This window comes from Eucalyptus grandis, chromosome 6 (assembly GCF_016545825.1).
Source record: "Eucalyptus grandis isolate ANBG69807.140 chromosome 6, ASM1654582v1, whole genome shotgun sequence".
Classification (NCBI taxonomy): domain Eukaryota; kingdom Viridiplantae; phylum Streptophyta; class Magnoliopsida; order Myrtales; family Myrtaceae; genus Eucalyptus; species Eucalyptus grandis.
The window spans coordinates 43,284,362-43,309,481 of record NC_052617.1 but is presented as its reverse complement, the minus strand read 5'-3'; the positions used below and the strand labels follow the sequence as shown (position 1 = coordinate 43,309,481).

At 40.4% G+C, this 25,120-nt stretch overlaps 3 protein-coding genes across 9 annotated transcripts; 1 reads left to right on the top strand and 2 right to left on the bottom strand.

Moving 5' to 3' along the window:
- Window positions 1-1,915: 1,915 nt before the first annotated feature.
- On the top strand, window positions 1,916-5,450 carry LOC104450040 (splicing factor YJU2). Its single transcript, XM_010064435.3, has 8 exons — window positions 1,916-2,271; window positions 2,416-2,565; window positions 2,665-2,799; window positions 2,974-3,039; window positions 3,330-3,383; window positions 3,512-3,619; window positions 4,583-4,667; window positions 5,026-5,450. The coding sequence occupies exons 1-8, from the start codon at window positions 2,074-2,076 to the stop codon at window positions 5,235-5,237; spliced, it is 1,008 nt and encodes a 335-aa protein (XP_010062737.2). The 5' UTR covers window positions 1,916-2,073; the 3' UTR covers window positions 5,238-5,450.
- Window positions 5,451-5,603: 153 nt separating this feature from the next.
- On the bottom strand, window positions 5,604-10,225 carry LOC104450039 (interactor of constitutive active ROPs 4). Of its 7 annotated transcripts, XM_010064431.3 has the most exons (5): window positions 10,211-10,225; window positions 10,001-10,044; window positions 9,741-9,861; window positions 8,204-8,282; window positions 5,604-7,334 (listed from the first exon to the last, which is right to left on the bottom strand). In XM_010064431.3, the coding sequence occupies exons 4-5, from the start codon at window positions 8,215-8,217 to the stop codon at window positions 6,197-6,199; spliced, it is 1,152 nt and encodes a 383-aa protein (XP_010062733.2). In that variant the 5' UTR covers window positions 8,218-8,282; window positions 9,741-9,861; window positions 10,001-10,044; window positions 10,211-10,225; the 3' UTR covers window positions 5,604-6,196. The 7 variants fall into 7 exon arrangements, with proteins under 7 accessions (XP_010062733.2, XP_010062736.2, XP_010062732.2 ...); XM_010064434.3 differs by lacking the exon at window positions 10,211-10,225 and having other exon boundaries at window positions 5,604-7,331; window positions 10,001-10,145; XM_010064430.3 differs by lacking the exon at window positions 10,211-10,225 and having other exon boundaries at window positions 10,013-10,031.
- Window positions 10,226-13,128: 2,903 nt separating this feature from the next.
- LOC104450038 (E3 ubiquitin-protein ligase DA2L) lies at window positions 13,129-18,475 on the bottom strand. The gene is made up of 9 exons (XM_010064428.3): window positions 17,947-18,475; window positions 17,256-17,815; window positions 16,867-16,918; window positions 16,742-16,787; window positions 16,538-16,619; window positions 16,303-16,447; window positions 16,114-16,216; window positions 14,961-15,027; window positions 13,129-13,993 (listed from the first exon to the last, which is right to left on the bottom strand). Exons 2-9 carry the CDS (start codon window positions 17,445-17,447, stop codon window positions 13,403-13,405), a joined length of 1,278 nt encoding a protein of 425 aa, XP_010062730.2. The 5' UTR covers window positions 17,448-17,815; window positions 17,947-18,475; the 3' UTR covers window positions 13,129-13,402.
- Window positions 18,476-25,120: the final 6,645 nt, after the last annotated feature.

The following is a 25,120-nucleotide window of genomic DNA, read 5'->3' as shown; positions in this document are numbered from 1 at the left end:
ATTATATTTCCAAAAGTAAATTTTGATAAAAAATGATTTTCTTTTATCCCGCCTCCTGCAGGAGCAGTTACGAAAGATTTTAAGTCGTTTAATAACTGTTCAAAAAATTTATTCTCGAATAAAAATTATGTTTGATACCATGCCCATTAACATCCTGAGTCTCGCCGGCGGCTGACGGTGGCGATAGACAACAGTAGATGGGGTGATCAATGAAGAAGAAGAAAAGAGAAGAAGAAGAAGAGAAAATGGAAGAAGAAGAGTTGTTTTGATTCTTAGATTGTTCTCGGAACAAGAATCGGTTTTTTTTTTTTTTTTTTTGTATTCTTGATTTTGTTCCAAATCTACTTGTGGAAACAAAAAAAATAAAAATTTATTCCCAAGAACAAAAATTTTATCAAACACGATTATATTCCCAAACTACTCCCGAAAACAAAGAATTAGAATGTGACCCCGTTTGAATGGTTACCAAACAGGGCCATAGTAAATGGAGCAGGGAGCACTAACCAGCGGGATAATGACACGAAATGATCCTTGAACTTCAACTTCATATGCAATGTCATTCCTGACCTTCTAATTTGTTTAATGTAGTCCTTAAACTTTTATTACATGTTCAACTTAGTTCCTGAATTACATGAAAGTGTTCAATAGAAGGACAACACATAATATTTCCATATAGTCTGATGACCAATTTGAACATCTACCAAAAATATAAGAACTACATTGAACAAATTGAAAAGATTAGAGATGACATTGCTAAGTAGGTTAAAGTTCAAGGACCATATTGAATAAATTAAAAATTTAGAAACCATATTACATATCGAATCAAAGTTTAAAGACCATTCGTGTCACTTTTTCTTAATAAGTAGTTAAAGAAAAAAAATCGATATCATGAGAAAGAACTATATCACAATTTCCATGGAAATATTACTTTTCCATGCATTGCGTACTATAAGGTCAATCCTATCCACCACAAGACTATCACTATTCTCATTCTAATTTACATGGAATTGATATGACTAGATTAATCAAATTCCTTCTACACAAACCGTGACCACAAAAAGAAAACAGACTACAGGTAATAAATTTTGAAGAAGAATGACGCAAACCCCTTGGTAAAAACACATCACGCTTATGTGAGCTTAGATAGGTCCGGTTTTCAGCTCGGAGAAAGTATACGACCGTGATGACATGACACCTAACTAATTAATCGTCATTGTCCATATTAACTAGTGCCACGAATCTCATCCTACCTAATTGTCATGTGTGCAGGCATTTCCCATTGGATTGGTGAATGATGCGTCATTATATGACCGTCGCATAAAATACCTCCTCCGCTAATAGAGTCCCGCTCGTCCAATTTTACCTTACTCAATCATAGAACTTCTGGGCCCAAATTGACAACCGGAATATATAGCTCAAGTCTCCCAGATGCTTGGCAGGGGCCTCGTGGATTTTTGGATCGCAAGGCCCATGATAAAAAGTGGCTAATGATAATTTCCTCTTTTTTCTCTTTTCTGGTCAGAAAATTCCCTCATAGAAATCAAGGATGCACTGAAAAACTTGGACTCTTTTTGTCTCAACTTCTTATAGATAAGAATCAAATCCAAAATAGGAAATCTCTTTCTAGGAAACCTTCTCCAATTAGAAAAACCATTCAATTAAGAAATCTATTCAAAATAGGAAACTTATCTTTTCGGGCTCAAACTTTAGACATATCTAAAAATTGTTATTATTATCTTGTCATAGGAAAATTTCCTCTTATTGAAATGGTGGTTTTAAAGCATAAAATCCCTGAAAACACGTTTATCTTCGTTGAAGAGGGCCCAAACCACACGCGAAGCCCATATCCATTCTTTCCGGGTCGGTTAAGCTCCACTCCGTACTGATCAGAAGACAACTCGGATCCTTCCTCTTTGATCAAATTTCGCCCCGCTTTCCTCTGTCGGAACCTCAGCAGACATCATCGATCGATTTCGAGAGAAACCAGGAGGGCAGAAATCTTCGTCCCGATCCGTCTCGCGCTCGCTCGTCGTCTTGGTTCGGAGGAGTTGAGAGAGGAAGAAGAAGAAGAAGATGGGAGAACGGAAGGTGCTGAACAAGTATTACCCGCCGGATTTCGACCCTTCGAAGCTGCCTAGGGCTCGGCGGCCCAAGAACCAGCAGATCAAGGTCCGGATGATGCTTCCGATGAGCATCCGGTGCACCACCTGCGGCAATTACATCTCCAAGGGGACCAAGTTCAATTCCAGAAAGGAGGACGTGATGGGCGAGGTCGGTGGCGCTCCTTCGATTCTGTTGTTCGTTTTGTTTTTCCCCAAGTCGGGAACTTTCGGGGTTTTTTTTGTTGTATCTGTGGAGTTTTGACTTTGGTTCTTTTCTGGGTCTGATGGGTGTTGTTTTGTTTTTCGGCGGCAGACGTATTTGGGGATCCAGATATTCAGGTTTTACTTCAAATGCACCAAGTGCTCTGCCGAGCTCACCATGAAGACCGATCCCCAGAATTCGGATTACGTTGTGGAGTCGGGGGCGTCGAGAAATTTCGAGCCCTGGCGTGAGCGGGACGAGGTAGAAGATTGTGCCTTTTGGGTCTTCTTTAGAGTTTGTTGGGCTTCGGGAAAGAAGTGAACTTGACTTGTGCTTTTTCCTTATTCGGGTTTTGGGCAGGTGGTGGAGAATGAGAAAAGGAAGAGGGAGGCTGAAGAGATGGGCGACGCCATGAAGTCGCTGGAGAATCGGACGTTGGATTCCAAGAGAGAGATGGATATTCTTGCGGCGCTCGATGAGATGAAATCCATGAGAGTAAGTCCTTTCGACTTTTTGCTTGATTATGGATTTGTACAATCCATGAATATCTATCTGTGCCAATTGATTTATCGCCAAATTAGTGGATGACATATTTTCATGAAGATGAATTGATTTCCTGTCTTCTGTTTTGTCGTTGTGATACTAACTGGAGAGGGAATGTTTTTTCAGTCTCGACATGCAACTGTGAGCGTAGATGCAATGCTAGAGGCCTTACAACACACATCTGCTGTAAAGGTATGCGTTGTTTCCCATCTGCTTTAATTGAGCCTTTTCTTGTCGAATATGATGACGAAGTGTCAAAGGTCCTCTTATGAGCTCGTGCATTGAGGATATAGGGGCATTGTTATTGCTAGAATTCATATCATCATTCTTGATCTCTTTGTACTTTTTTCATCTACTTGTGGGTTGTATTCATTGTTGTGTCTATGAGTTCATTGTCAAAACTTGTACTCCATGAGCTTGAACTTGGAGAATTTTCTCCACTTTGTGATCGAATTCCTATCCTCACTTTGTTGGTTTGACAGGAAAAGAAACTGGAGGAAGAGGATGAAGCGCTGATTAAATCAATAGTATTCCATGTTAGTATTGCACCGTCTTTCTGGATTCGATTTCTGAGGATTTTACCTTTATTTTCATCTCTTTACATCTCATTGGACTAGTTTTCATTGATTTTTTTACTTGTTGCTTCCCCGAAACTTTCTTGTAGACATCCAAAGATTTTGTCCATAGGATTGAAGATGAGGATTCTGAGGATGAGGAAAATTTGTCTCCACTTTCTGCTGGTAATCACGAATCGGCGAACGGTACTCTCAAGGTCAGTAATGCTCAAAGTGTTAGTATATTTGCTTCCTTGTTGGTTGCAAGGGAATATGTTGAGAACACTCTTGGATATTGAATCAGTGTGTTATCCATAAGTTCTGGCTGAACTATTATTTGCTTAATCATGTGTTCACGTGTTGGTTTATAAGATGTATGCATTACTTCAATATACGAATAGTCCCTGGATGGATAAAAAAGTTGAGCTTATCTGTAGATACTCTATTGTAGATGCTCTGTTTCTTGTGATCATCAATCCTTGATTCAGTATGGATTGAGTTTTGATTGTCTTGCTTTACTTGCACTTGATGTATATGCATCAGGAAGTGATCTGCATAGCATGATTTTCTCTGCTTAATCCATGTCATCTTAAATGCTTAATCTGTGTAACATGTAATAGTATCGTCACGCATTTGAATGTGCTTGAAGAATCAGCAACTTCTAAGAATAAGGAGTAATGGAAAGTTACTTGAGAAATTTCAGGACTTAACAACGGATACACCAAGAGATTTTATTGAAGTTCTTATATCATAGTCCATGAATAACCAGTCATTAAGCAAAAAAAACGAGTCTCTTAATTGCCATATGTGCATATATTTCCAGTTCTTGATGAAGGGCATGATTTACTGGTTTGCTGATTGTGTATGCTCTGTTGATAAAACTGAGAGTACCTCTATTCAGAAATAGTGGACATGCTTTATGGTTTGGGTTGTCTTCCATGTGCTTTCTTGAAGCTTTTTAAAAGAATTACTAATCTTCTTAACCTCGCCTGTACCCAAGAACTCATGTTACCAAGTTGTTTCTTTTTCTTCTTGTAATCTATTAGGGTTTTTTTTTTTTTTTTCCTTTAGGGTTTTTGGATTTGAGGTAAGCATAAGTTGTTGATTTAGTATGCAATTGTCTTTCATTGTTGGAGCCTAGAGAGAAGCTTTCTTATATGCTTGTTTGATTTGAAATGCAGAAGAGGAAATTGTCTGAGGAATTTCCAGACAAGCCAACAGATACCTTGACAAAAGCTACTGCCAGTGACTTCTTAGATGACAGAGGTATGTCAAGTTTTTTGAACATGTTGGATTCATGTGACTATCTTCTCTCTGAATGATGGATATACTGAATAGATAGGCTTGGCACTTCCCTTTTCCTGCAAGTGCGCTTTAATTTGTATTCAAGTGTAGACTCGTTTTGTGCATGAAGATTTGACTTTTAGGAAGTAACTTTTGCTATGTGACAGTGCTGGTTTTGTGATTATTCTAGTTACGTTTCCCTGTTTTTCCATGCCATTTATGGTTTCTGTTTTCCGTTAAAAATGGATTTTTCTTGGTTGTTGCATGAGGATCTATATTGTTTGCAAAGCAAATAAGTATCTTATTGTTCACTGACTTGTTTTGTTTGTTATGTTATCAGGAAATTTTGGTGGTTCGAAAGACCGGAGCGAGAGAAAATTGTTGTCAAATTCTTTGGTGCAGATTGCTGTGGTAAAGAAAGTGGCTCCAACATCCAGCGTTAGTGCTTCAGCAAAAATAGAAGAGACTAAAAAAGAGGATAAGAATGGTGGTCTGAGCATTGGACTACAATCATTGTGTCAAAGCTATGGAAGTAGTGACGATGATGATTGAATTGTGGGTTTATGTGCAAATGATATGATTCTTTCTCTCTTGTGTCAGTAGAAAGCTTACTGTTCTACAATCTACATTGGGCTTTTTGTTCTTAACACCGGCACTGGACTGATTTAATAGTCGGTTTCATGACCAGGTTTCGAGCAACACCAACCAGAGAGTTGAACTGGGCCGCTATTTAAATTGTTTAACACTTCTTTTGTTGCTGGGCAATTGCTTTCCTCTTGAACGAGCCAGTTTGGTACCCACTGCAAGTACTAAACTCCGATAATTCAGAAACACACTTGCCTCAAGTAATTGCCCACCATTTCTCTGGGTGATTCCCATCGAATAACTGTATGTAAGGTAGTGATATTTGCTGCCTTATTCAGTGGGAATCACATTTCATTCATCAGGAGAGATTGGTTTCTTGGAATCAAACCGACGGATCATTAGAACAGCATTACATCAAGAGTATACTTAGATGCAGATTCTGTCGAAGACGAGCTTGTGCACTGAGGATTGAAGAATATTAAAACATGGAATATGCAATATTCATCTACAACCAGCTGCTCATGTCGATAGCCAAGATATCAAAGTCTTGATGTTCAACTTTCTCGCATACGTCCTTTCCCACACTCTGTATAGTCTCAATTTATTTTCTCAAGTCAGCAGGAATCTGAACTTGCAGATGGCGATATCTGCCTGTGGATCAAAGCTGCACCTTAGAAACAAAACAAACGATCAAGACGGATATCAGAACTCTCAAACAAATTGAGCAAGTGCCATAGTGGTTTAGATTTAGTTTTGCTACTGGACATATACATGCATATAGTATGCCAACCATCCTAGCAAAAGAGAACAAGAAGCACTAGCACTTCGAAACCCAAAAGACTAATAACAGGCGCCAATTTTCCTCGTTTTCAACCATTAATGACACCAGAACTATATATAGGGTAATGGAGCACAGAGATGATGGATCACTTCTGGCCCTTCCTCTTCCACAAATCTCCGAACATTCTGATCCCAGAGTTCTTTCGCTTCCCACCTCCAAAGCCATCGTCTAGATCATCAATATTTCCTGGTGAACCCACAAAACCAGCATAACCCGCATGAGGCACCTCAAAAACGCCTCCGAAATGCTTATCCATGGAACCACATCTTCCAGGAATTCTCCCATTCATTTCAACACCACCAGCAAGAACAGCAGCTGCTGCATCTGCTGCTTTCCTCCACTGCTCGGTCTGCACCCTCATTTTCTTCATCTCCACTTCTAGTTCTTCTTTACCTCCTTCCACAGCTTCTAATTTCTCCTTCAATTGGATGTTGTTTTCTTTGCTCGCTTTAAGTTCCTCTTCTAGCTGGCTCAGCTTTGAGGCCATTTCTTCTTCTTTGCTCTGAGCAGAAGATATCATCATTGTTGCCTCGTCTAGTTGCTTTCTCAGGTTTTCAGTTTGCTGGCCAGCTACTTCAAGTTCCTTTTCCTTTTCTAGTAACTTACCTTTAAGCAAATTTATCTCATCCTCCTTCTCAGCCAACTGAAGCAGGTGTGGGGGTGGCTCCACAGATACAGGTGGCTCTGCTGGTAAGTCAATTGCTTTTGTTTCCTTCTCTATCTCATTGTTCAGTTGGCTGACCTCTATTTGAGTCTCCAAAGCAACCTTCTCGACTGGTAATTCAAAAACATCAGTCTCCTGCTGGTTCTCATCAGGAACGTCATTTAAAGGGTTGCTCTTTGGTTTGTTCGATTCTTGAACTTCTTTTGCATGATGCTTTTCAGGGACATCAACCGAGTCTGGTACAAACTTTGTCTTGGTTTTCTTATCAAGCTTTTCTTGAGCTACTTTCTTTGCAGCCTCAGCTGAGACCAATTGCTCTTTCAGATTCTTCAGCTCTTCTTGAGCTTGGCCGAGCTGAGATTCCAGATCCGCAATGCGAGTTCCCAGTTTCTTCTGATTAACTGAATCAGATTGGGCACCTCGTGGAGAACGGCGATCTCCTACCTTAGGGCTTCGATCAGGGATGGGGCGATGGTGTGAGTTATCAGAGTCCGAGCTTGAAGTTCTGAGCTGAAGTGAGCCTCTGGGAGACTGCCTCTGAGGCACTTCTGACACCCTGCTGTCATGATAAATAGCATGAGTATCTTGTGAAACAGTTGAGCAATCTCATGTTATCATTTGAGTAAGCAGAAGCTGAAACACGCGAAATGGACTTTCTATGAATTCAACTTAGCAGATTGCTGGAGACTATGCTGCATCACATTTATAACCATATGATGGAGTGACTGAAAGAGAATGTACTCTTTCATTTTCATTCTATGGAAATTGCCATACAATCCTTTTTCTCAATCAAATCAGTGTTAACTTTTGTTTAGGGACATAATTATGTGCACCTGCCTCACATAAAATCCATTAAGCCGCGTTTGAATACCAACGAATTGCCGGATTATGACCAAACAAAACTGCACAAATGTATACAAACAGAGATTTTGATTGCATGTGAAAATGGATATTGTAGTTGAATTGGAGTGTGTAGGCTTTGCTTTAAAAAAATAAAACTCTGTACCCTCTAAGACTATTGAAAGAAGTATTTTGAAGTAACAAAATTAAGAAAAATAATAGAAATCTAAACATCAACAATTTTATGTTTTGAAAGTTTCCAAGTGTTCTGCATTAAAAAAAGCTAAATTGTGAAAGCTGCAAAAGAGGAGGGGGGGTTGTAAAATTGGAAAGTGAAAGTTTAAACAAGAAAGGTTTGGAATTTATGGGCATAATCAACATAACTATGTGCCTATAGTGACCATGTGGATAGAAAAAGAGCAGAGTTTGGAACATTTTGCAGCTCCCATGTGGATCAAGCTATCATCAAGTGAATCTAGTATTATGTTCATGCTCATTTTAATATAAATGCCATCATGGCAAAATAAATCAAAATATCGTAAGTTACACAAAGGTATCTGCATAAAGATATAAAATTCTCTCGCTCACCTCGGTCTCGGCATTTCTTCTACCTAAGAAACTTCAGGCAAGGATTAGAAAAATGATTGGTCAACAAGAAACACTTGACCTGTAAAATGATAATGGAATCAGCAGGAAGTCACATGCAGAGCCATGGTCGAAAAAGCAGTTGAAATCCAATGGAAAATATTTGAACAACAGAGGGCAAGATGTAGAGAGAAACGAAATTCGCACTTGCTATAAATGATTATAGCATCACAGGACAGGACTGCAGTACAGATGGCTAGCCATTTCATCAGAAAACCAAAGCAGAAATGTGTTAGTCATGTCCTATCCATCAAACTTCTCTTACCTGCTACTTGGTTTGATTCTCAAAAAGGAGAAAACAAAACAATCCGTATAGCAATGCAGAAAGTTTTGCTCAATGCAAAAGTTAAAGATTTTCCCCGAACAGCAAGAGAATTTGGACCTTCAAGCTAATGCCTGCTCCTAAAATCTAAAAGCATTCTGGCCAAAAAACTTCACTGCAGAACCTAGGAAGACTGATCTGGAATAAACTTTCCCACTCTCTGCTGAATGAAACTATCTCATGAGCAGAGATAGAGCCGGTTGGATAGCAATTTGTTGGGAGTACCCAGAGTAGAGACTCTTATCTTTCGTCCAGATCTTTAAATAAAAAAGAAAATAAACACAAGAAAAAAGCTCTAGGTTATTGACTGAAGAAGGCCTTTTAATTCCTGCATTGATTTTCTAGGAGATGGTGCATTGGCCTTTATGGGATGGTGTAAAAGGTATTCACTTGTGTTGCCTCTGTCTGCCAACATCTTATTGGCTTTTACCATCACCAAAGCAATTACCACCCTTTTTTGTCCAGAAATTGGCCCAACTTTCCAAGAAAAAAGGCAAGCAAATGAATGATATAGCAAAGCAAGCCATGATAAAAGAAACCCTTTATGCTTAAAAAGTGATTCAGACGGGCCACCACCCGCGTTTCGCTAGCGAGAGAAAATTTCCGCGGGCAGTCGATTTTGAGCTTCTCGGTTGTTCAGTGGATATCCTAGAAGGATCAAATAGCCCTGAAAACTGCCCAAGCTAGATCTAAAACTCACAAAGCAAAACTAAAAATGGGTATTTGATCAAATCAGATGATCGATACTTTTTTTTTCCAGATGATCCATACTTAGAACCCCAGAAAAATACCCAAAAATAAAAAGAAGAAGAAGAAGAAAAAAAACCGTCACATGTACTTCACTCGCCATAAATGCAAACTCTTCCAGCAGGGCGGACTGCCCTTATCTTCTCAGAGTCGAATGGCATTCCGATCATGAAGTTAAACGAGAATGCAGCTCGAAAAATCGCTATCCTGTAGCTCAGTCAATGCATGCATGCGTCTAGAGTGAAAAACAGCATATTCTCAGTGTGACACCAAAAGGCAGCATTTTTAAGAATGACCATGACCTCAGAAGATGATACCAAGCGCACGAACAGATCAAGCTGAACATAGCACAACTTGTAAGAAAGAAAAGAGTGAGGCTGATAAGATGAACAGCAAAGAAAAAGATGTTACCTTTGCTGTGCAAGGAAGCGAGATCGCTGGGGGCGAAAGAAAAGGGCCTTCCTTTATGGTATCAGACCGGTGAAATCTAAAAGGACACCATGATAACGGATGCTTCTCCGACAAATGCAGTCTGGAAAAAAAAATAGCAGAGAGAGAGAGAGAGAGAGATTAGGCTGCAAATACAGGGTCAGGTTATGCTTATAAAGTGACAGTAGCATTCGAAGCACAAGACTAGGCGATAAAGAATTGCTCTAGCAAGCACAACTTACTGTTTGACCCACCAAGAAGCTCTTTTTGAAGTTTTGAATTAAAGCTGGAGAGAGAGAGAGAGAGAGAGAGAGAGGAGAAGGTGAGTGGTGAAACTGTGAAATAGAACATGGAAGAGAGATTTTTTCTATGGAGGAGAGGACAAGGGGGTAATTTCAAAGAAAGGTCTAATAATAAATATAGACGACCGAAATGAATCTTGAAAATCCCACCTGTCTCCCTTTGACGCTTTTTACTCTTGTCCCTGTTTTCTTTTTCAAAGTTCAAACCTTGGCCATTGACACTTTTTAAGTCTTGTTTGAAAAGGCGGTACGTGGGCGGTTGCTATTCGCTCGTGCACATTCATAATCCGACTAAAAAGAGAAAAAAACAGAGTAATAGAAAACTTAAAAAAGAAAACTTTCTTCGTTAGGAGACAGAAATGGGCCCCTATCTAATTGAAATTCTTGCACCATTTCGATTCATGGCGAATGCGATGACTGCCTGAAAGAAAAGTAAGATGAACAGACATTTGAAAAAAGAAGTGGACACTGTCCAGTCTCAATTGAAGTTTAAGCAGGAGACTGCCGTTGAGTGTGAACAACGGAGCAAGCCCGATTCTCTAGTACTGTATATGGCCAAGTGGACGCCAACACAAGTACTATGCTTCAATAATTTCATCACTGGGCAGAGAAAATATTGAAAACCGGGACTGCTCAGCCCCACAGCAGAAGAAACCAAGAGAAAACTGTAAGAGCAGTATAGATTTTAACTGATAGATAGATTTCAGGCTGTGGGGAGGTTGATGGATGCTTTGGTCACATTTAAACACGGCGACGTGCGGTGGATGAGGGCAGTTCGCCATGGTTAGATCCGCAAAAGGCCAAAATAAGAACAGTAGCTGGACAAGATAATCGCTTTTTAAGTTGAATCATGATGATGCCTTTTCCCTTTCTTGATACTTACTATTAATTGGGCGTCGAGTATATGTTATTGAATGCTGCTAGGTTTGTCCCTAGTGGGTGAGTCAGCTTCAAAAATCATCTCATGTTTGACTCAACTGTTCAATGGTTGCCTGGGAAGTACAAGACACCGCAAGATTCCAAGACAAGTCGTATCCTTATAGATTATCGTAATCAAGAGAGTTTATTATATATGGACGGAAGGTTGCGGTTCTCGGCTCTGTTTCGCTAAAAAATGTTGATAATGCACTCAAGCACATGCTTCCACGTTATTATCATATACTTTTTATTTGTCTTCCCCTTATAATGATCTGACGAACATCAATAAGTAAATGTGAATGCAACCTCATGCGTGCTAATTAAGTAACGAAAAATCAAGTGTCAATATGAATTCTCCATGAGAGTCAATGATAAACATGCCTGGGTTTAACCTGGTGTGATTTCCTTCACATATGATGAACTCCATCAAAAAGAAAATCAACCGCATTGAGAGAGAGAAAAAAAAAACTCTAGTCCAATCATTTGTGACTAATATAATTTTCATTAGTTTCTCCCGGTTGCGGACTAGAGAGGGAATAAGAACATCGAGAGCTTTTATCGTGTAGATGTACCGTGTGCTTCGGAAGATCATGGTCGTGATGAGGGGCTCCTACTCAGTACATGAACGTGATGCTGATCAATTTAATGGAGTAAGGTGGTGAAAGGACGATGGTCACAACTGTCACGGATTTTCTTAGATTAGGACACGCCATGTGAGAGTTCAAAATCAATCCTTTTGCGACCAGCCAGAGAGAGAGAGAGAGAGAGAGAGATAGAGAGACGTGAACATTCAAGTACTAAGAGGCCCTGCCAACTACTACCACCGCTGAGCTCATAACTGTGTTCCCCTCCCCACACCCAATAATGAGTTCGTGTCCCACGACAGACTACAGCGGTTTGATTGGGTTCGTGATCCGATGGCAACCATTCAATTTATGCCATTACTCTCCCCGCATGTTTGATACCATCATGTGACATTTGTAAACCCTCCACATGCATCGTCTGAACTCCGGCCTTTTATGTCCATTTTGAGCTGCCAAACGTTGCTCTCATCCAGGTCATTCCTTCCTCCTTCTGCCGGCCTCTCTCGTGCGACCGTCTCTTTCCGCAACCTCAAAAGGTTGACTAGCTAATGAAAAAAAAAGATACAATGGCTAATCATTCCGAATCAAAAGGGTCGCATTAGACCATGATATTTTGCTTTGAACGAGTCTCATTCATAAGCTCGATTTCTTATCGATCTAGTCAATCAAGACCAGATCGCGATGAATAAAACCGGCTCCGATCTCATCATTTTATTTCGATGAGGACGTTCTCCGCAAATCATAAAGCCGAAGCCACTCTAAGGCTGACCAAAAGAACCTAAGCTCCACACTCCTTGCCCACCTAGTTGAACGCAAGTCTATCATCACACTTTTCGACTCTTTTTAGTTTTTATTTTTGAACCGACAGCTTTTTCGACTCTTCAACAGGAGCTTTTTTAACCCCATCCACACTACTTCTCCAAGGAGCAGAAAGATGCTGAGATGTATTATTTTTGGGTTTTTGCCGACCAAGTCTTTTGCCAAACAAGACAACGGCTCGATGTTGCAAATCTTTCCCCTATCTATCTTTCCAGCACTTGACATCTTGCTTCCCGAATAAAGTGTCATGGAGGCAACTGCTTCATGCTTCTTGCACACCATGTCTAATGCAAGTCCCTCTTCGCCTTTTGGGCCCAGCATTAAAAATTTCAGTCCATTCTTTCGGGAAAAAGGGAATGGGACATCACCTATAAGCAATTTGTGGCGAAATGTGGGGAACCAAAAAGAAAGCAGCCCACTCCGGCCAATCCTAGGGGCAGATTTGCATTACGGAGCTCTCCACAGATCTTGGCATATATCATAATATCGTGAAGCTCTGGATTGTAAGCATAGTGCTAACAAATAATAAGCAGCAAGTATGGTGAATGCCATGGCGGAATTTGGTTGTCATGATGCTTTCAGTGACATCTTCATATCACTGATGAGACACCAAAAGTAATTCTTCCCCGTTGGCATAGGCGCAGGATCGCGAGAATTATCGACCATGTTCATACTGGGATATCTGATATAGCTATTTAAGAGTGCCACTGGACTGCCTTCTGCTAGAGCTACTAATAGACTTAACAATGGAGGAAACCCGATTATTACAACAAGCATAAGTGTCAAGCTTTCATTTAACTGGAACAATCGGTTCTCCTTTTACATCTGTATACTGAGAATGGAAGAGATGAGAGATGAATACCTTTCAAATTCTGCAAGTTGCAAGCATCTCCTTGTGGCCTCCTCGTCACAGAGAGATAGAGAGAGAGAGAGAGAGAGAGCAGAAAAAATAGCCATGACCAGCATCGCCCGTCCAAGAAACATCAACTACCAACAGCCAATCTATTCTAAAATAAAAGAACTACTGCCATGTAATCCCAGGTCCACTGGTCACAGCCCGAGCTTCAGCCAGAGAAACTGCCATTGCAAGCATCATTTGCTCCTCGAAACTCTCTGGCACAATGGGAGCAGGAATATTTTGAAAGCCCACATCAACTTCATTCGGTTGTGGTAAAGCAGAAATCCCACCCGCATCTTCTGGTGAATCAGAACTTGCATAGCTGGTCCCTGCTTCAGCCACTTCAGACCCACGGTCCATGTTCCATTCACCATCATCCCTTGCCAGTGGAATCCCACCCCCATGCACAAGTTCCGTTGTTCCACTCTCTGGCGCAGCATAACCATCCGAATCTTGTACTGCAGTTGGGTAAAACTGACCACAATTTGGTGGCACATTGTATGTTGACATAGTAGTATTGTGGCTAAAGGAGGATTCTCCACTCATCTGTTGCCGCTCAGCAAGGGCAGCTATTGCACAGGCAAGTCCACCAGATGGAGATGATCCAGAGCCTGCCAATGGAGCAGTGGCTTGGGAAACGTAGTGGTCTTCTGAGACATACTGTTCAGAAGGAGCAGCCTCACTTTGAGCAAGGGCGTTAAACTTGCCTTTCTCCTGTTTTTACCGTCAGCAGAATAATGCATCAGCTGGAATAATTCAATTACTCTAAGCACCAAGATGCCATGAATGACAAAAGACCATGGTTTGCAGTTTTCAAAGTGCTTAGAAATCACTAAAATCACCAGTCAGATTAAAAGATAAAAGCAGATTTACAGCAATAATGTCATGCTTAAAGGAAAACCATAAGTTGCATTATTTATTTCCAGCCGCTATGGTGAAATTTTAAGTTAAAAGTGTGTGCTCCCAACAATCAAGTCATCAAAAACCATAGAGAAAACCAATATTGCAAATTGACAATACACATGGATATTTTCTATGTATGGTCTCACACTGTTATTGACGTAGTGTAATGCGCTAATAACAGGGCAAATGTAATGCGAGCTCACACACTTTCCCATGAAAATATAGCCCCCACATGATTCGTACAACATAATCGGTCCTCCATACTTCAGCAGCGACAAACTAGGACTCTCTCGAGAGAAACTATTGCTTTCACATGGCATCTACTATCTTTTTTGAGAAACAAAATCAAACCAGGGACTAGAAACCATGGAGTGAACAACTCCAAGCCAATATAGGTTCCGCAATGCCATCATGCATCCAAACACTTTTCAGATGTTATCATCTTACAAAACGATAATATCCATGCTCAGCACACACCAGTAGTAGTGCAACAAGATTACTCAAATTGCTCAATGCGTTCCCAGACCAGAGAACAATAAATGGTAGAACTAGCAACCACAGCACAATAAAATTGAGTCTTCTTCATAAAGCATGTATATAAAGAAAGCAATGCATCTCAATCTTAATTTCTACTAATAAAAATATACATTTCCCAGTGCTAAGATGGTATACCATGTCCAAAAAGCCAAACCAGAGCAATTTTATTCCCACTTTAGCTTAATTTCCATGGCTAACTACAGAATCACAATATCAACATCTCATTGCTATAAAAGAACACCTGAATAGAAAGCCAGATTGCTTCCATGACCATTATGTCCTCGAGATCCAGATCAAATTCATCATCCCTGCAAATGACGATATACAATATGAAGAGATTTTTTTGGGTAGGATCCTTACAAATATGTACTTCCTATATAACACATTTTCTAATGACGCAAACGCATGTCAACCAGTCAGGGCACACCACTTAAGTTTGACTTTCACAACAAGGCATCTCAAGACATACAGAAGTATTGTGGAGGACTGCCTATCAATACATGATAGGGCCTTGATTGTTCTTAAATGACAACCAAATGATATCTTCACACCCCCCCCAAAAAAAAAAAAAAAAAAAAAAGTAAGAAAGAACTGGGGTTGCTGTAAGCAATAGGGTAGTGCTCATTTTAACTGACAGCTATGAATTTTATTTTATTTTTCTATTGAGGTCACGTGCCTGAATTAAATACGAATATGGTAGTCACAATCCCCAGTCTCGGTTTCCAACGGATATAGTCAAATGATTACATTCTTGTCAGTTTCATCAAAATCAGATACAGATCCACAGTAACAGCCGAGAAGCCCACTTCAGGCTCCAGAAATTTGTTTTTTCCTCAATTCTATTTCTTTGTTTATTATGATATACTTTCTTTTCTTTTTTTCCTTGGATGATGGAAACAGAGGCATAGATAGAATAGATTCACAGCTATCATCAATTCAGCTTCCAGGGAGTATAACAAGGTAGAGGCCCTTCACACTAAGATCCATAGCAATTTGCCCAATAAGGTTAACTAATTACAGAAACCCTCTTATGTTGTTTTCAACACAAGATTCTTGGCGTGCCTCGGAAAAACAACAGGAAATAGAATAAGAAGTTAAAATTAACCCTTACCTGTTTGTCCTTAGGTTTATTTTGATGTACTTTCTTTCTTTTTTTACTTTGGGATGATGGAAACAGGGACATAAATAGATAAATTAACAGCCATCATCAATTTAAGTATCAACTTCCAGGGAGGATAACAAAGTAGAGGCCCTTCACACTAAGATCCATAGCAATTTGCCCAATAAGTTTAACTAATTACAGAAACCCTCTTATGTCATTTTCAACACAAGATTCTTGGCGTGCCTTGAAAAAACATCAGGAAATAGAATATGAAGTTAAAATTAACCCTTACCTGTTTGTCCTCAGGTGGGGAGGTTGCCTGCTTATCGAAGTAGAATAAGATTGATCAGCAGAAACAATTTCTTCTTCATCTACAGGAGATCTCCTAGATTGAACTGCCAACAAAATGGGCAGTTAGCAACACTCTCAGAAATAAATGCAAGAGATGAAAACAAGAGTTCAAGTTCCAATGAAAATGTACCTCCAACTGAGCCATTATCAACCTCAACAGGTGCCATGGTTCTGCTTGACGAACTCAAATCTTGTCTCTTCTGCATCCGCTCTTCCTCATCCTGGAGTTCCTTTTGTCGCATCCTGATCTTTGCTTCTATTACACGCTGTTCTTCCTACATAAAGGATGCAATTATTTATTATCTCTAGATCAGTCCCACATATACAGTAAGAATTGCAGCCAAACCATGAGAATCGCATCTTACAATTTGCTCAATGCCCTTTTCCTCCTTTGTTTTCACACCCCGATATTCCACGGCATAATTTGAGGTTTTGCAAAATGGGCACCTTACATCATTAAGAAGAACAAGGGGAGAAGATGGAAAGAGAATTGACAAAGATCGAATCGACAGATTCTAGACAATCAGCAAAATAATTTAGCTGGTGAGATGGTTAAGATTGAAGGATACGGAGTAGGGCGAGTTGAATTAGGAATCTTCATTTGCAGAAAACACTCTGGTACACAGAAGAGGAACCGCATCACTATCAGCTGACAATAATTCAATGCAAAATGCAACAATTACTGGACATTTACCTGTACAAATGCCTTTTGTGCAACATCTGGATCGGTTAAGGCTGGGGTAGTACTGCAAAAAACAGGATAATAGGAAATGCAGAATTAGCGTCTGCCAAAAGGTCTCTGGAGTACAAATGATTATCTCGAAAAAAGCATTTGCCTCATCACTCCTAGGGTCAATAAGAAATTAAGGCAAGACAAAGAAAGGCTGACATATAGAATGTCTACTCGCTTCACATCAAGCTTAGATTGTTTCCTCTATCTAGAGGACCCCCGAACTAAAAGTGCATGGAGGTCGCTCCCAATGCCAAGTCTTCATTATTTCACCAAGCAAACAGAGGCGAAAAGAAACTAAGATTGCCGAATTTATCAACAGCAGCGCATCAGGAGAACGGGAGAAGACTAACCAAGAAGCAAATTGGGCATTCTTCGAGATCACACGTGCTTTCTTCGTCGCCCGGATAGCACGGAGCAAGCTTGGATTCAAGAATAAGTTTCCTGAGCCTCTTAATGTCGACATCTTTATGATGGTACAGCCCTTGAGGCCTCGTATATTTCTCATCCACCACCTGTCTCCTCCTTCCCAGTTTATTACCCATGCAATACTGTATGGACAGCCTCTTCACTCACGAAAAGGCGGGGAACCTTCTTCCCTCTTCTACGTTCGTCCGCCAAATTCTCAATCCAAAATCAACCACAAGCATAAAAGACAGCGCCACCAACAAGAACAGCACCACAAGGAATTCTACATACCGCCCCGGTTCCTACTTATCAGCGTTTTCTCGAGGAAAAAAACACAGAGGCGGGGAACATATCCACACGTTGAAATCGCCTAGACACGACACCGGTATCAAACAATTAGGCTCGCAACAATGCAAAACCCTAACTACCGATGCATTCCGCATGGCGCAGCTTCGCCTTCAGCACGACCGGGGACATCTCGCCGCAGGAAAACGGTACAGCAACCCTGAAACGAAAGTACAAGCCGAATATGACAAGAGAAGGAAACACGGAAGAAAAAGGGAAAAGAACCCAAAAATCCACACGAGCGACGGCAGAGAAACCCTAAATTCTTCGACCGAAAGGCAGTCGGCTCACCGGGGAACCACCGAATTCCAGCACGCCCCGCGGCCCGGAGAGCATTCCCCCGCGACCCGAAGGAAAGCGGAGAGCGCGGGACGAGGGAAGGGAGGGGTGGAATTCCGACCCCCAGGACGAGAACCGCGCCGGAATCGAGCGCCGCGAGGAGGCGAGCGGGCGGAATTGGGATCGCGGGGGCGGAACCGGAAGGGGAGACGCGCCGGAACCGAATCCGAGAAAGCGGCGCAACCTCGGGGAGAGAAACGAGACGAAAAAAAGACACGCGCGCACGCGCGCCCCCCGCGACACCGACGAGCGCTCGGAGAGGCCCGTTCGGGAAATCGAGGCGAGCGAGGGAGGAAGGGAGGGGGAGAGAGAGAGAGAGATTCGAGGGGGAAGGAAATGCGATGGAGGAGATCGAGGGAGCGCCTGCTATAGGCCGCGAAGAGGCGGAAGGAGAAGAAGGGTACGACGCCACCACGCACGCTCGAAGAAGAGAGAGATAGAGATAGAGAGAGAGAGGGTAAGGTGGACTGTGTACGGGTTTGCAATTACGTGAAGTTTCTAATGAATCCGGGTGACTCGGTATGAGGCGGGAAATAATTGATTAAAAAGCGTATGTTATTATCGTGAACTTTTTTTTTTTTTTTAGGCTTCCTCTTGTTATTTAGTTTGTCGGATTAGTCGAGCGTCGAGGGATTATGAGTCTCCCACAAATAAGGATAAGACAAAATTGAATGTTAAGATAATGTCAAGACACAGACTTATTAAAATTGATCTCTGCTCACGAGATGAAATCCGAGCATTTTTGGCCGCTTAAAATCAATCCTCTTCTTCCGCTTCAATCCATCTCTATTCACACTATAATGGATGACCGTCAATTTTTTTCTTGAAAAATCCTATAAAAAAAATCCTAGATGAAGATCAAATTTTTATCTTTTTCTTACCTCTTTTTATTTTTGCTTTTATTTTTTCACGCTTATACGGATTTAGCCGATAAATTTAACGATTTTATGTCTATTTATATATATATATATATATCATGCGTGGCGTTTGGTTTAGTTTGGGTTTTCTTCTTTCGGCTGAGTGCGATCTCTTTCCACGTCTTAAAAAAGAAAAGAAAACACGTAAGGCATATTATTAAAACCGAGATGCAAAGGAACAGAAGAAGGTGGGAGAAAGAAGCAAGGCACGAACAGAACCGAGAGCGGTAGAGTAGCAGGCGAGGAAAGAATCATCATTATCCCTCCCCCAGCAAAAGTCTTCCCCCCCACCCCCGGCCACGCGCTCCCCGCCCCGCGTGCTGCTCACGCAGCTTTTTTGTTTTTGATCGTAGTCCCCCGATACGGTCTTTTTTGCTTTCCAACGGTTAACAGGAGTCAAGGTGCGTGGAGATTTTTGCATAACTCTCATTCTCCCTTTTGCCAACCACCTATGGACCGTCAAACAAGTTGGGCCAGATTTGGACCGGATCTTAAATTGTCCAATTCAGATCGACTCGTTTAGCTCATTTTGACCAATTTTCCTATGCAATTTAAATCTAGCAACTCATACTCAGCCTAACATATATCATTAAAACACTTTCGTATTTAACCCAATTAAATAAAACTCATATCTAAACTAAGGTGAGATTTTAGAATAATCGAATATAAGATTAAATGAGAGCAAGAGAGAGTGAATAATATATAGATGAATTGAGTTTATAAATTACAAGCTCATTCAACACACGTAATATTTTGAGTTTTATTATTATAAACTCATCTGTAATCCATATATTAAATATAACCAACCAATATAATAACTCGATCCATCAAATATAAGTTGAGAATTGGTTGCATGATCAATTTTAAATGATCTACTTTCAACGTGGTGTAATTTGAACTAAGGAATTATAACTAGCTCTCATGAGACATGTGCCCACGATTGCTTTTGCAATGTTCTTGGAGCTAACCTATGGATTACGGAAATTAATTATTGTGGCCTAAAACATGTGCAAGATTGTGATCACGTTAAACCCGTTCGAAACTCTAGAGACTACTGGACTTAGTTAAATGAAAATGAACATAAAATGTTGTCAATGATATCTTGAAATAATTTCTATTATGTCTATCATCTCCAATTAAAATAATCTACACCATTCATCTTGGATGATTGACATACAGTAGAATTTAGTTATAAAATCAATTCCAAACCTACGTTCCATTTACCAAACACCGGTTTATTAATTTTATGTTTCATATTGATGATGAATCTAACAATAGTCCATCGTAAAAAAGTAATAACTTCAATGATCTTTAGCATAATCACATCCCAAAATTGGGGGTAAAACTTTTGCCACCCAAGGCAAATATCAATCCCATCTACTTTTTAATTACTTTGCCTCTTAACCTTTTCAATTTCTCCATTGGCGAAATCAATCTTCAAAAGGAAAAATTGATCTTGTGTGCCTTTTAATTGCTTTGCCTCTTAACCTTTTCAATTTCACCACTGGCGTAATTAGATGAAAGCGAGACAAAACATCCCGTGGCTAAAATCTTTACAAAGAATATAAAAGAGGGTTTTAATTGAAACCATGTGGAGGATACAAAGGGGGCAATTTACAGTGTGGGGCAAGGTTTTTTTTTTTTTTTTCTCTCTCTCTCTTCTTTACTTACCCGACTACTCTTCCTCCTCCATTTTTTATTTTGCTCGAGAATAAATGCGATAATATTTTAATCAGGGATTTTTTCTACAAATTATGAATTAATGAATTAACTTCCTCCACTTGATTTTATTGCGTAATTAAAATTGTTTGAAATACGATTCTTGCTTTTTCTTTAAAGGATACTTCACGTTATTTCTATAAAAATTACTTCACATGATTAAACAAGTACATACTAAAATTTATTCTATGTCGATATTAAAATCAATAAAGGGAACCGGGGAAGAATATCAATGTAAAAAAAATTATTAAGCATATGCCCTAAAACTTTCAAAAGAACGCCAACTTTGCACTAATAATTGATTAATGCATTCTCAAATAGTAAAAACTACACGATGAATTTGTAAAGGCACCCATATGAGAATCTAATAAATATATGTATTTGACTTAGTCACATCATGTTCTACGTGACAAATCAATATAATCAATGTAATAAAACCTTTTATAAGGCTAATGAGATAGCTCGTATCACTGAAAATTGAAGTATTCTCGCTAATAGTTATGGCTAACAAAGACGGTATTGCTTGATTGTTAACTTAAGCTGCACAATGTGGTGAAGTGAAAATTTTTTTTTTTATTAGTACAAGGGTTTGGAAGGGCAATCGCTATAATTATTTCTGTACATGATACCATAAAAGTCTCACATTTGCTGCAAAAATATTTAATTTAAGATGTATTTATTCAATCAACTTGCAATTTATAAGTTCAAACCTTTTAGGTTCGTAATGACAATTTCTACAACGTATTAAAAGTCAGGAAGACATTTTTCTCCATGAAATAACAAAATGCCCTAAGCCGTAAACCGATTCAAGATTCACTCACCACAGTGCTCGATCTGGAGGCGGTGTCAAATTTGCTTAAAAAGAGAAGAAGGGTGGGGATTGGAATTCCGCCGGGTGGAATTGAGGAGGAACGAGGACGCGCGTGGGGCTCACGCTCGCCGAGCGAGGAGCTGGGGGCAAGCCGATTCCCCATAAAGCGAGGGACACCGGGGGGCCCACGGAACGGACTGCTTTGGCAACACATGAAGCATCTGGAGGGGGGGACGACAATATCCGGGCCGTTAAACCTGTTGACCGAGGATCTCGATCCCATGACCCCTGTTCCCCCCGCCCCCCACTATTTTTTTTAATTAAAGAGGCCCCTTAAATCCCGCCGTCAGCCGACGTAATATTAATCGGAAAATAATTAAAATTTCCCGTTGCTCTGTCCGGAGCCCCCCACTCCCCCGGGTAGGGACAAAATCAAATCTGATCTCATCAGAATCAATTAAACAAAGCGTCGTCGTACAAGCGGGCCGATCGGTTGACCCAAAATCGGTTGCGTTGGGCCAACCGAGGAGCTCCTCGCCCGGGCGCTCGAGCAGTCCGAAGCTGGACTTTCGACAGGATGGAACGTCATATGGAAACAGCCAGCAACTAAAAAAGGACATGAATTGGCAATAAAAAAGAAAGAAGGAGGACGTGGTACAAGTATGACGGACATCATAGATCCGAATTACCCTCGATTTGAATTTAAGCTAAATTTCACTGGTCCTCGTCCTACGGCAGTGTACCCATATTCAGAGAGTAGGAGAGACTCGGTCCGAAGGTTGGCCCCACCTTATGATAGAGACGGACCCATAGTATGAGATTTAGCACGAAGATATTCGGGAGAGGTCGGTTAGACTCTCTTGCGGGAGATTACTGCGCATGTATGATGTTACACGAGTTGACTAAGTATCGAGAGCATATCTTATTTGAAAAGAAAATATAATCTGGACGTGCACGATTGAATGATAGACGCACGAAAGGATTTGGATATAAAATCGGCTCCAAAGACGCGAAACCTTCGATCCGACGGTGAATGGGTAAAAGACATTGTTACGCCGACGGGTGATCTAACGGTCAAACTTTCTTTTCCTATTGATTTTTATCTGGAGTGGAGGCGAAGGATAGAAAAACTTGGGCTGGAAGGGACGGGCGGAGAGCAAACCTGTGCAGTCAGCCCAACCCAAGTAAAAGAGGGATTGGGCCCACAGGCAGAACGGCCGAAGCAGTGCAGACCCTGTCTTTTTGCAGTGCTCGTTGATGGTCCGGGACCAGCATTTGCTCCGAGAGCAGATCGCACTAAAGTTTCGGTTTTCACTCCGGTCCAGACGTGCGCGTCGGATGCGAGATCTTATGGTAACGCTAATTAAAACGCACACCTCATCGATCGCCTTTTCTCGCCCTCAACTAAACTCTAGCTCGGGATCCTTGTTAAATTGACCTTGGGATTGCATTCCTATAGGGTCCTTCGAAATATAAGAATAGTGCCACATATTGAATCTATTCGGTCACTTATTGTATTTTTTTTTTTATAGTAATTCAATCATAATTTTTTTTAACATTTAGTCAATTAAGTCTTAAACCTATTCATATTTTGCCAATTTTGACTAAAAATTGCTAATATGGACACTTGACATAATAAGTGTCGAGACCGACGTTGACATGAATAATTTTTAATAATTTTTCTTATAGTTTATTCTTCATTTCTTTCCTTCTATTCTTCCTCTAGCTAGGTGCCGGGCCTTAGCGAGGGTCGGCAAAGTTGACCTCTCTAATCTTGAGTGAGTCTCACTCTGGCCTGCCATGGTTAGGGGAGGCTTAACCTCGTCAGCCATTAGTGAGGTCGACCTCGCCAACCTGACGATGGAGAGCCTCGCAAATGGCTAGCTGGGGCAAGCTTTGCCAACCATGGCAAGGTTGACCTTAGCCAATGACGATGACGTCTTCTTCATCAACCCTTAGCCAGTTATTGGCCATCATCAAGGCCCGATGACCAATTAGAGAAAGAAGAAGGGAAGAAAAAGAAAAGACAAAAAGGAAAAAATAAATAATTAATTAAAGAATATTAAAATTGTCCACGTCATAAATTTTTGGCTATAATTGATTAGACATACTTAATTGGAAAAACGTGAAAATATTAGGACTTAATTGACAAAATTAAAAAGTTTACAACTGAATTAATAAAAAAAGTACAATATATTTAAGACTTTTTGAACAATTTTTCCTATACAAAATGGTCTTACATACACATCTAAAAACATGGTCCTCCAATGTCCAAATAACATGATAAAAAACGCACCTTCCACACATTGGGATGTAATACAGAACCATATCCAATATGCTAAGGCTTTGATTGCCTTTGTCACTCAATCAAGCCAAACCAAACTCTCAAAGATTAAAAACCCTAGATCTACATGAGTCGCTTCTATAAGAGTTTTCTTGATGTGAATTATATTAATTGAGATTGTAATTTACTATTTTACAGGGTTGGTCTAATAAGGTAAGACATAAGGTTTCTTAATAGTCAATTAGGGGCTTGGTGTGTGTGGACCAAGTTGGGCTCAACTAGTGATGAAATGACTCAATTAAAAACTGTATAAATAACGTTGAAATCCCTCATTTAACCTTCTTCTCTCCACAAACATACAATCACTTCTCATAAGGAAAGGCGTGAACGGTGATCTCATTGACCTAGATCTAGAGGGCAATAGACGAAAAGAACCTGAGCGTCGGATTGTTGCCATTTTGCATAAAGAATTATGAATTCCAAATCAAGTACATGTTTGAGTTTCTATTTATGTTGATCCTAGGGTGTTGTTTCGGCAGCCTACATATGGTATCGGAGATATCATAGTCTAAAACTCAAAATTTAGGGATTTGACCTGTTTTTGAAAAGTTTATCTGATAAAAATTGATTTTAATTACATATTCGAACTCATCTCAGTGGCACAATATTCGGACTTGTCTCATTTAGACGAGTGTTTTGGTGAGTGGTGAGCCTCTGGTAGAGGCTGTATATGCCCCCATACACCTACACGAGTGGCAGTGGAGCCGGCGAATGGCACTACGCGCCGCTAAGTGCCCTCACACACTCCCACATGTGGGCGTGTGAAATTCCTTCGCCAACAGTGACGTCATTCCCCGATCTGAGGTTGATTGGGTAACCTGACCCGATTTGACCATTGGCCGGTAGAACTATTGATCGGCTAGACCGTTAACTAGTTGGACCGATCGAACTTGATCGAACTGGCCTATAGATCAGTTCATGCATGCCAGCGCATGCAGTTCACTCGCCACACACTTCGGCAGCGTGTGAGAGCGCATGCATACTATGTTTGGAGCGTTCTTTGCACCGTCGTGCTCGTTTGGAAATTCTCTACACCATGATGTATTTGTTTTATATGTTTGATGCTTCTAAGGATATGAAAATACATACAAAACCCTAAATACGTGTATTTTTGGTAATTTTTTGCGTATTTTTCATGTATTTCTCTAAAGTTTTGGAAATACAGTTGTTACCTCACATGTATACCGTCACATAAAGAATGTATAGATTATGATTCATCAATAATATGTATAAGGTTCAACAAGTATCAATGAATGAAGCAATGTAATTGGCATAATATGTGATTTTAGTGACAAATTGTCATTGTTATCGAGTTTAAAATAACATATATAAGAT